General features: G+C 48.7%; 1 protein-coding gene across 6 annotated transcripts in view; it reads right to left on the reverse strand.

Moving 5' to 3' along the window:
• The window catches only part of LOC109893775 (ral GTPase-activating protein subunit alpha-2-like), a 204,267-nt gene that overhangs the window by 111,650 nt on the left and 80,447 nt on the right, over window positions 1-12,170 (reverse strand). For all 6 annotated transcript variants that reach the window (XR_004210648.1, XM_031829051.1, XM_031829054.1 and 3 more), the window contains exons 5-14: window positions 12,111-12,154; window positions 9,890-10,070; window positions 6,204-6,319; window positions 5,865-6,003; window positions 4,807-5,006; window positions 4,365-4,613; window positions 3,772-3,951; window positions 3,484-3,618; window positions 2,015-2,163; window positions 1,309-1,420 (exon numbers count right to left, since the gene is read on the reverse strand). Coding sequence is in view for 5 of the 6 variants with exons in the window: in XM_031829051.1 (XP_031684911.1) it covers window positions 1,309-1,420; window positions 2,015-2,163; window positions 3,484-3,618; window positions 3,772-3,951; window positions 4,365-4,613; window positions 4,807-5,006; window positions 5,865-6,003; window positions 6,204-6,319; window positions 9,890-10,070; window positions 12,111-12,154 (1,505 nt within the window). In the remaining variant the exon portion in view is untranslated. The remainder of the gene's footprint in view (window positions 1-1,308; window positions 1,421-2,014; window positions 2,164-3,483; window positions 3,619-3,771; window positions 3,952-4,364; window positions 4,614-4,806; window positions 5,007-5,864; window positions 6,004-6,203; window positions 6,320-9,889; window positions 10,071-12,110; window positions 12,155-12,170) is intronic.

Consider the following 12,170-nt stretch of genomic DNA (forward strand, 5'->3'; position numbering starts at 1 on the left):
TCATTGGAATCAAAACATATCTCAATCATCAGGGCCAGACAGCTGGTTCTCATTGGAATCAAAACATATCTCAATCATCAGGGCCAGACAGCTGGTTCTCATTGGAATCAAAACATATCTCAATCATCAGGGCCAGACAGCTGGTTCTCATTGGAATCAAAACATATCTCAATCATCAGGGCCAGACAGCTGGTTCTCATTGGAATCAAAACATATCTCAATCATCAGGGCCAGACAGCTGGTTCTCATTGGAATCAAAACATATCTCAATCATCAGGGCCAGAAAGCTGGTTCTCATTGGAATCAAAACATATCTCAATCATCAGGGCCAGACAGCTGGTTCTCATTGGAATCAAAACATATCTCAATCATCAGGGCCAGACAGCTGGTTCTCATTGGAATCAAAACATATCTCAATCATCAGGGCCAGACAGCTGGTTCTCATTGGAATCAAAACATATCTCAATCATCAGGGCCAGACAGCTGGTTCTCATTGGAATCAAAACATATCTCAATCATCAGGGCCAGACAGCTGGTTCTCATTGGAATCAAAACATATCTCAATCATCAGGGCCAGACAGCTGGTTCTCATTGGAATCAAAACACCAACAACTTACAAGCCATTATAGCTGCAACATTAAAGTTACCCATAGGGAGCAGATTTATCCTGTTTAAAAAATATAAAATTTTGTTTTCTCTCTGTAATACTACTGCTCATTAGCAATTTTATGAATTTGTCTTTAACTAACCCAGATAGGTTCCCAATCTCCCAACCTCATAACTAACTACCCAGAAGCCATTTCAGGCTATCAAGTTAGAGTAGCTAGCTTGTCTAATTATCTTTTACATGACTGCTGGCAAGGTTGGTAGACAATAGAAAAGCAAGCAATAACTAAATGTACTGAATAAGACATTCCTTTTAAAGATGCAAGAGAAGCATATTTGTTTCTTTAAAGGGGAATGCTTAAATATGCAGAAAAACTGACTTATTTGAATGTTTTCTTTTTTTTTTTGTACATAGAATTAAACAATGATTATGGCTCTGCAGGAAAAAGCAGTTTCACGTGTTTGATAATGCAAAATTCTCCAACAGTCCCCCTCTGGACCACCCCCCAGCAATCTTCATGTACATTGTGCGTCTCAGACTTATGGGGTGCTTGACTCCCCTGAACATTAACATATTATATTATCATCATGGGCAACAACCATTTCATGTAGCTTAGTAGGGCTTCCTCTAACAGAGGTATCAGAACAACTAACAGTAAGAGAGGATATAGGAGCAACAGGATGATCCCCATACAGACTTACCCTGAAGAGGATGGCAGCCAGGCTCTCAGCGAAGGGGTCTTTTCTTTGGTTCTCCTGAGGCCTCTTCATCACCGCCTCAGTGATCCTCAGCAGCACCTGTAGCATCTGCTGCCTACACACATACACCAGGAAACACACACACACACCAGGAAACACACACACACACCAGGAAACACACACACACACACACACGGACAAACAGACACACAACCAGGACAAACACACACACCAAGACAAACACACACACACCAAGACAAACACACACACACCAAGACACACACCAAGACACACACACACGAGGAAAAACACACCAGGACACACACAAACCAGGACGGACACACACACACACACCAGGACATACGCGAGGACGGACACACACACACCAGGACACACACCAGGATGGACACACACACACACCAGGACACACACACACACCAGGACACACACGGACACACACACCAGGACACACACACACACACCAGAGGGCATTAGTCCATCATCGTCCATCACTGTGTCTCAGTAGATGAGTATACAACAGTTTCTGTCCAGGTCTGTCTGGTAATACAGTCCTTCAGGTACAAGCAACAGCTTGGTTTAGAATGATTGCATTAAACTAGTGGGTGTACACAATACACAGTCTATAACCTTTGCACTGTGGCACTGTTTAGTTTATATCTGTACGTGTATGAGGTGCTGACTGCCGTACCATGTCTGTGTGTTCATGGCGTGCTCCATGATCATGTGGCGGTAGATGCTCAGCACCCCCTTGCACACCTCCACCTGGTTGTCCAGTAGTTTGGGCACGTCCTGGCACGGCTCCAGTAGAAACACGTTGGCAGAGTTGGTTAGGAACACCTGGGAAAGAGCAACGAATAAACTATGGTCAGGGTTGACGAGATACAAACACATTGCTGGCCACAGAGGTCAAACAGAGGTTACAAAAGACAGAGGACACACTCTCACTCTCTCAAAACACACACACGACCACGTACCACACACACACAACCACATACCACACACACACACAACCACATACCACACACACACACGACCACACACACACGACCACACACACACACAACCACATACCACACACACACACAACCACATACCACACACACACACGACCACATACCACACACACACACGACCACGTACCACACACACACAACCACATACCACACACACACACATACCACACACACACACAACCACATACCACACACACACACAACCACATACCACACACACACACGACCACGTACCACACACACACAACCACATACCACACACACACGACCACATACCACACACACAACCACGTACCACACACACAACCACGTACCACACACACGACCACGTACCACACACACACAACCACATACCACACACACACACACAACCACATACCACACACACACACGACCACACACACACGACCACACACACACACAACCACATACCACACACACACACAACCACATACCACACACACACACAACCACATACCACACACACACACGACCACGTACCACACACACACGACCACGTACCACACACACACAACCACATACCACACACACACACAACCACATACCACACACACGACCACACAACCACATACCACACACACACACAACCACATACCACACACACACACAACCACATACCACACACACACACAACCACATACCACACACACACACGACCACGTACCACACACACACAACCACATACCACACACACACACAACCACATACCACACACACACACAACCACATACCACACACACACACAACCACATACCACACACACACACGACCACGTACCACACACACACAACCACATACCACACACACACGACCACATACCACACACACAACCACGTACCACACACACAACCACGTACCACACACACAACCACGTACCACACACACACGACCACATACCACATACCACACACACAACCACGTACCACACACACAACCACGTACCACACACACACACAACCACATACCACACACACACGACCACATACCACATACCACACACACAACCACGTACCACACACACAACCACGTACCACACACACAACCACGTACCACACACACACACACACACACACAACCACGTACCCCACACACAACCACGTACCCCACACACACACACACACACCTGCAGGGTGGGCTGGATGCCAGCCTTGATGTCTCTGTTCTGTTCCTCAGTGAGACAGCCCCGGCTGATGGCACTGCTGAAAGAGTATGTTCTTCCCCAACTGGATGAACGCTTGTGACCGTGACTTTTCAACACCTGCCGGAGGACAGGACCATCCAGTCAGCACGTGAGTATGAAAGTGGTTGTGTTTCTCAATGACAATTTCTGATTTAATGTTAGTGCGTGTGTCCACTGACTTGTTGTGCTGTTTGTGTTTGTGTGTGTGTTTGTTTGTGTCATTGACATTACCGGTGTGTGTGTGTTGTCAGTCTCCGTGATGAGCAGCTGCTCAGGGTTCTCCTCCACCTCAGCCTGTCTGCTCTTCTCTGGCTCCGTCATGAAGCCTGGCTTCTCCTGCAGGATCCACTTCCTGTACACCTTGATCACCTTCCGGGTCGCTGACGTCTCACAGGAGGGCAACAGGAAGGCCTGGAGCAGGACGACACAGACAGTTATTAAACAGTATTATACATGAGAAAACAACGGCCAGATGTATTGGATAATGAATACATTTATCTTCAGGATCATGAGAGCAATAAAGTGTTTGTTAAATGGCATAAAGCAGATGTGGTTGCTAAGGACAAACGTTCCAATTCTTTCTTTCATTTGCTCCAACTAAGATGATAGCGTTGATGTAGTGATAGTGTCTTTCCACTAGAGAGCAGTACAATACAACTAATAACATAACATGGTCTCCTATTCAGCATCATGTTTAAAAGCTAGCAGAGTATGAGAGGAAATCAGCTTCACAACTAAAACTACCCTTGCATAAGAAAAGCACCGTTTATACTCTCATTGAATCACATGGAATCTCTTCGCCATCATCTCTCTGCGGGCTGTACCTGGTGAAAGACCTCGTTGACGAAGTTGATGTTGTCCCGTGTGGAGAGCAGGATGCCGTGCACCATGTCGTAGACGCTGCGGTGCTCCTCGTCGATGCTGCACAGGCTGGAGTCGCTGGGGCGCCGGTCAGACAGCGTGCTACCGTTAGAGTGGATCTTCTCTGGCTCTGTAGGGCCGTGGGGCTCCTCACTACCACCACGGTCTTTATCCCTCTCCTTCTCCTGACTGCTACTGCCTGCGGTGACAGTCTGAACACACAGCACGGCCAGGGTTTGAACAGAGTACCAGTGAGAGGTAGAGAAGGTTTAGGGCTGGATTCCAGTATAAATTATATTAAGCAAAAATTATACCAAACTTCTCCTTCGAATTGACATTTCAATATTTTCTGCATGGTGTCAAACTGAACCTGGATGACAGTACAGCGTACGACAGTGGACCTACCTGGATGAGTTTGGGGATGACCTCGTTCGTCCCGTTCTTGGCGCTGGGGGTGCTGATGTACTTCTTGTCCAGGAAGAAGGTGACCAGCCAGGTGATAAAGGCCACACGGGGAGCTAGGTACTGGTCCCTCGTACAGAACGTGCTCTCGTTGTTACGAGTCACTGGGACATACAGAGGCTTTGGTCTGTGGTGGGGGAGGTCTGGGGAACAGGAGAGAGAGAAACAAACAGAGAGACAGAAACACAGAGACAGAGATTCAGAGAAAGACACAGAGAGAGACACAGAGAGACACAGAGCGAGCAAGAAGAAGATAAAGGGAGAGAGTTAAAGAGACAGAAAGTGGGTGGATAATTTCACAAGATTCAAATGCACTGCTCTCTTTGGTTTCATTGTCAGCTAAGACTGGTCATCATATGAACATTTTTAATTCAGCCCTGAAAGTCATAGACCTGAATGTACCATGATAATTACAGTGAACCACAGTCTCATGAACCAGGTTATTGTGTCAAAGGATTTTAATTATTATAATTCATCATGAAACCTCTTTTAAACATGGCTTCAATACCTTTGAATTAACTGGCAATTAGCCCCAAAAATGGATGTAATTCATCCTTAGACAAGAGAGTACATCATTACAACAGGGGAGATGGAGAAAAGCTTCAGGTTCATGACAAGACATCTAAATTGCCTAACTCAGGAATATATGTGTATTTACTGTAGTAATTAGCTTGTGGGTCAAGTTTTGGATTTGGTAAAGGCCTGATGCTGCAATTACACAACAGAACTGGTTCAACAGAGGAAGATGATATTACACCCCCCCTCCAAAGCGGTTTCTAAGGAGGGTAACTAATATCCTATTTGCGACACGCAACAACAAAAAATAGCAATATGTCAGAAAGAGAGTAAAGTTACACATGAAGTATCTCAACAGAAGTGCAAATGGTCCCATATTCACATGACAGTATAATGCTCACGGTAAAGGGAAAACCCACACTCACCCAGACACTCACCCGCCCACCCAGACACCCAGACTCACATACCCACCCCCACACACCTACCTAAAAGTGGCTTGTAGAGGTTGGTGAGCTTGGTGAAGGAGGGGAAGAGGTGAGGAAGGTAGTACTTCTTGAACAGACTGAAGAGAAACCTGAAGCCGGTGTCCTGGTTGTCTTTGTTCCTCCACTCTAAACTAGACGCCTTTCAGACACAAAGAGACACACCGAGTCACTACTCAGCCAGACAAGAGCCCCAGACAAGCTCTATACTGGATCCCTTACTTTGTTTTACAGTAAAGACCTCTTTAATTGGATCGTGCATTTTGAAAGTATTGGACCAGGGCCACATTCGGATTCAGCCAGTGCCATCTAGATAGGACTGTTTTGTAGCTGGAGCCTTACCTGGACAACCATGAACTTGAGCAGGGTTTGGAGGATGTAGCAGGTCTGGTCATCTGCCAGCTTCTCCCCTGGCACAGCTGGCACCAGTGGGGTGATCTCCTCAGGCACCACCTTGGCTATTGTGGGAAAGAGAGAACAAGAGGGAAAGAGAGAGCAAGAGAGAGAGAGGGAGGGAGAGCAAGAGCAAGAGGGAAAGAGAGAGCAAGAGAGAGAGAGAGGGAGAGCAAGAGGGAAAGAGAGAGCAAGAGAGAGAGAGGGAGAGCAAGAGGGAAAGAGAGAGCGAGGGAAAGAGAGAGCAAGAGAGAGAGAGAGGGAGGGAGAGCAAGAGGGAAAGAGAGCAAGAGGGAAAGAGAGCAAGAGGGAAAGAGAGCAAGAGAGAGAGAGAGAGCAAGAGGGAAAGAGAGAGCAAGAGAGCGAGGGGGAGGGAGAGCAAGAGGGAAAGAGAGAGCAAGCGGGAAAGAGAGAGCAAGAGAGAGCAAGAGGGAAAGAGAGAGCAAGAGAGAGCAAGAGGGAAAGAGAGAGCAAGAGAGAAAGAGAGAGCAAGAGAGAGCAAGAGGGAAAGAGAGAGCAAGAGAGAGCAAGAGGGAAAGAGAGAGCAAGAGAGAAAGAGAGAGCAAGAGAGAGCAAGAGAGAGAAAGGGAGAGCAAGAGGGAAAGAGAGAGCAAGAGAGAGAGAGGGAGGGGAGAGCAAGAGTAAGAGGGGAAAGAGAGAGCAAGAGAGAGAGAGGGAGAGCAGAGAGAGAGAGAGGGAGAGCAAGAGGTAAAGAGAGAGCAAGAGAGAGAGAGAGAGGGGAGAGCAAGAGGGAAAGAGAGAGCAGAGAGAGAGAGAGGGGGGAGAGCAAGAGGGAAAGAGAGAGCAAGAGAGAGAGAGGGAGGGAGAGCAAGAGGGAAAGAGAGCAGAGAGAGAGGGAGGGAGGGAGAGCAAGAGGGAAGAGGGAGCAGAGAGAGAGAGAGAGGGGAGGGAGAGCAGAGTGAACAGAGAGAGAGCAAGAGAGAGAGGAGGAGGGGAGAGCAAGAGGGAAAGAGAGAGCAAGAGAGAGAGAGAGGGAGGGAGAGCAAGAGGGAAAGAGAGAGCAAGAGAGAGAGAGAGGGGGAGGGAGAGCAAGAGGGAAAGAGAGAGCAAGAGAGTAGAGAGGGAGGGAGAGCAAGAGGGAAAGAGAGAGCAAGAGAGAGAGGAGAGGGAGGGAGAGCAAGAGGGAAAGAGAGAGCAAGAGAGAGAGAGAGGGGGGAGAGCAAGAGGGAAAGAAGAGCAAGAGAGAGAGGGAGGGAGGGAGAGCAAGAGGGAAAGAGAGAGCAAGAGAGAGAGAGAGGGAGGGAGAGCAAGAGGGAAAGAGAGAGCAAGAGAGAGAGAGAGGGAGGGAGAGCAAGAGGGAAAGAGAGAGCAAGAGAGAGAGAGAGGGAGGGAGAGCAAGAGGGAAAGAGAGAGCAAGAGAGAGAGAGAGGGAGGGAGAGCAAGAGGGAAAGAGAGAGCAAGAGAGAGAGAGAGGGGGGAGAGCAAGAGGGAAAGAGAGAGCAAGAGAGAGAGAGAGGGAGGGAGAGCAAGAGGGAAAGAGAGAGCAAGAGAGAGAGAGAGGGAGGGAGAGCAAGAGGGAAAGAGAGAGCAAGAGAGAGAGAGAGGGAGGGAGAGCAAGAGGGAAAGAGAGAGCAAGAGAGAGAGAGAGGGAGGGAGAGCAAGAGGGAAAGAGAGAGCAAGAGAGAGAGAGAGGGAGGGAGAGCAAGAGGGAAAGAGAGAGCAAGAGAGAGAGAGAGGGGGGAGAGCAAGAGGAAAGAGGAGAGCAAGAGAGAGAGAGAGGAGGGAGAGCAAGAGGGAAGAGGGAAGGAGAGCAAGGAGCAGAGAGAGAGGAGGGAGGGAGAGCAAGAGGGAAAGAGAGAGCAAGAGAGAGAGAGAGGGAGGGGAGAGCAAAGGGAAAGAGAGAGCAAGAGAGAGGAGAGAGGGAGGGAGAGCAAGAGGGAAAGAGAGAGCAAGAGAGAGAGAGAGGGAGGGAGAGCAAAGAGGGAAAGAGAGAGCAAGAGAGAGAGAGAGGGAGGGAGAGCAAGAGGGAAAGAGAGAGCAAGAGAGAGAGAGAGGGGGGAGAGCAAGAGGGAAAGAGAGAGCAAGAGAGAGAGAGAGGGGGACGGAGAGACGAGGAAAGAGAGAGCAAGAGAGAGAGAGAGGGAGGGGAGAGCAAGAGGGAAAGATGAGAGCAAGAGAGAGAGAGAGGGGGGAGAGCAAGAGGGAAAGAGAGAGCAAGAGAGAGAGGAGAGGGGGGAGAGCAAAGGGAAGAGAGAGCAAGAGAGAGAGAGAGGGAGGAGAGCAAGAGGGGAAAGAGAGAGCAAGAGAGAGAGAGAGGAGCGGGAGAGCAAGAGGGAAGAGAGAGCAAGAGAGAGAGAGAGGGAGGGAGAGCAAGAGGGAAAGAGAGAGCAAGAGAGAGAGAGAGGGAGGAGAGCAAGAGGAAAGAGGAAGAGCAAGAGAGAGAGAGAGGGAGGGAGAGCAAGAGGAAAGAGAGAGCAAGAGAGAAAGAGGGAGGAGAGCAAGAGGGAAAGAGAGAGCAAGAGAGAGAGAGGGAGGGAGAGCAAGAGGAAAGAGAGAGCAAGAGAGAAGAGAGGGAGGAAAGCAAGAGGAAGGAGAGAGCAAGAGAGAGAGGAGGTAGAGGCAAGAGGGAAGAGAAGAGCAAGGGGGAGAGGAAGGGGGGAGGAGGGAGAGGAGAAGAGGGAGCGAGAGAGGAGAGAGAGAGGGAGGGAGAGCAGGGGAAGAGAGAGCAAGAGAGAGAAAGAGGAGTGAGAGCAAGAGAGGAGAGAGGAGAGCAAGAGAGAGAGAGAGGGAGGGGAGAGCAAGAGGAAGAGAGAGCAAGAGAGAGAGAGATGAGGGGGGGAGTAGCAAGAGGGAAAGAGAGAGCAAGAGAGAAGAGAAGGGAGGGAGAGCAAGATGGGAAAGAGAAGAGCAACGAGAGAGAGAGAGGGGAGGGAGAGCAAGAGGGAAAGAGAGAGCAAGGAGGAGAGAGAGGAGAGCAAGAGGGAAGGGAGAGCAAGAGGGAAAAAGGAGGGGGAGAGCAAGAGGAAAGAGAGAGCAAGAGAGAGAGAGAGGAGGGAGAGCAAGGGGAAAGAGAGAAGAGCAATGAGGAGAGAGAGGGGGAGAGCAAGAGGGAAGAGAGAGCAAGGAGAGAGAGAGGGGAGGGAGAGCAAGGGGAAAGAGAGAGCAAGAGAGAGAGAGAGGGAGGGAGAGCAAGAGGGAAAGAGAGAGCAAGAGAGAGAGAGCGAGAGAGAGAGGGAGGGAGGGAGAGCAAGAGGGAAAGAGAGAGCAAGAGAGAGAGCGAGAGAGAAAGAGAGGGAGGAGAGAGCAAGAGGGAAAGAGAGAGCAAGAGAGAGAGAGCGAGAGAGAGAGGGAGAGAGAGAGAGCGAGAGAGACACACACTGATGAACACTATATTACTAATAACAAAACAGTTCTAAACTTTCTGAGGAGTGAGGACAACCTTCATCTCACCCCAGCAGCCTACTTCATGAAACAATCAGTGTAATTCCCCAGGACCCAGACAATTACAGTCAACAGTACCAGCTCAATTTGCCACAACTTCCAGTTAGTACTGAAATAGGACTTGAAAACAAGCTGGGACACATTCAGCTGTAGCGGCAGGGGACCAGAATATGGAGGGGGGCGGGGGGGCTCTAAGGAGGTTTGAGTGTTTGTGTGACGTTGAGGGGTCTCACCATCGGAAGGGTTGGAGAAAGGGTTGTAGATGATGGTATCCAGGGTGCAGGGTCCTCTGGTGGAGGGCACGGCAGGGAAGCCTGGCACCAGGCAGGCGAAGATGAGGAACTGTTCCTCTGCACAGTTATTCTGCAGGGCCTGCAGCCAGAGCAGGAACAGACGAATTCCCTCACATCTGATCTGCAAGCAGGAGGACAGGGGACATGTTACTATACACAGAACAGGATCATGGTCCTGAAACATGGTGAAACCCCAAAATTGCCCTCGCTAGAAGCCTGTGTTTCAGACATAAGGAAGTGGATGGCCGCAAACTTTCTACTTTTAAACTCGGACAAAACAGAGATGCTTGTTCTAGGTTCCAAAAAACAAAGATATCTTCTGTTGAATCTGACAATTAATCTTGATGGTTGTACAGTCATCTCAATAAAATTTAAGGACCTTGGTGTTACTCTGGACCCTGACCTCTCTTTTGACGAACATATCAAGACTGTTTCAAGGACAGCTTTTTTCCATCTACGTAACATTGCAAAAATCAGAAACTTTCTGTCCAAAAATGATGCAGAAAAATTAATCCATGCTTTTGTCACTTCTAGGTTAGACTACTGCAATGCTCTACTTTCCGGCTACCCGGATAAAGCACTAAATATACTTCAGTTAGTGCTAAATACGGCTGCTAGAATCCTGACTAGAATCAAAAAATTTGATCATATTACTCCAGTGCTAGCCTCCCTACACTGACTTCCTGTTAAGGCAAGGGCTGATTTCAAGGTTTTACTGCTAACCTACAAAGCATTACATGGGCTTGCTCCTACCTATCTTCTGATTTGGTCCTGCCGTACATACCTACACGTACGCTACGGTCACAAGACGCCAGCCTCCTAATTGTCCCTAGAATTTCTAAGCAAACAGCTGGAGGCAGGGCTTTCTCCTAAAGAGCTCAATTTTTATGGAATGGTCTGCCTACCCATGTGAGAGACGCAAACCCGGTCTCAACCTTTAAGTTTTTACTGAAGACTCATCTCTTCAGTGGGTCATATGATTGAGTGTAGTCTGGCCAAGGAGTGTGAAGGTGAACGGAAAGGCTCTGGAGCAACGAACCGCCCTTGCTGTCTCTGCCTGGCCGGTTCCCCTCTCTCCACTGGGATTCTCTGCCTCTAACCCTATTACAGGGGCTGAGTCACTGGCTTACTGGTGCTCTTTCATGCCGTCCCTAGGAGGGGTGCATCACTTGAGTGGGTTGAGTCACTGACGTGATCTTCCTGTCTGGGTTGGCGCCCCCCCTTGGGTTGTGGCGGAGATCTTTGTGGGCTATACTCGGCTTTGTCTCAGGATAGTAAGTTGGTGGTTGAAGATATCGCTCTAGTGGTGTGGGAGCTGTGCTTTGGCAAAGTGGGTGGGGTTATATCCTTCCTGTTTGGCCCTGTCCCACAGTGTCTCCTGACCCCTCTTGTCTCAGCCTCCAGTATTTATGCTGCAGTAGTTTATGTGTCGGAGTCTAGGGTCAGTTTGTTATATCTGGAGTATTTCTCCTGTCTTATCCGGTGTCCTGTGTGAATTTAAGTATGCTCTCTCTAATTCTCTCTTCCTCTCGGAGGACCTGAGCCCTAGGACCATGCCTCAGGACTACCTGGCATGATGACTACTTGCTGTCCCCAGTCCACCTGGCCGTGCTGCTGCTCCAGTATCAACTGTTCTGCCTGTGGCTATGGAATCCTGACCTGTTCACCGGACGTGCTACCTGTCCCAGACCTGCTGTTTTCAACTCTATAGAGACAGCAGGAGTTGTAGAGATACTCTTAATGATCGGCTATGAAAAGCCAAATTACGTTTACTCCTGAGGTGCTGACTTGCTTCATTATTCTTATTTGACCATGCTGGTCATTTATGAACATTTGAACATCTTGGCCAGGTTCTGTTATAATCTCCACCTGGCACACCCAGAAGAGGACTGGCCACCCCTCATAGCCTGGTTCCTCTCTAGGTTTCTTCCTAGGTATTGGCCTTTCTAGGGAGTTTTTCCTAGCCACCGTGCTTCTACAACTGCATTGCTTGCTGTTTGGGGTTTTAGGCTGGGTTTCTGTACAGCACTTTGAGATATCAGCTGATGTACGAAGGGCTATATAAATAAATGTGATTTGATTTGATCAGACTGCTCCGTGTCCTTCACAGTCGTGTTGGCGAAAAATGTAAGGGTTTGTGTGAGAAAACAACAATTCTTACCTTGAATGAGTTTCCAGTGTGCAAAAGCTTTTTCAGAATAGAACCTGAAATGGAAAGCGT

The sequence above is a fragment of the Oncorhynchus kisutch genome, linkage group LG7 (genome assembly GCF_002021735.2).
Source record: "Oncorhynchus kisutch isolate 150728-3 linkage group LG7, Okis_V2, whole genome shotgun sequence".
Classification (NCBI taxonomy): domain Eukaryota; kingdom Metazoa; phylum Chordata; class Actinopteri; order Salmoniformes; family Salmonidae; genus Oncorhynchus; species Oncorhynchus kisutch.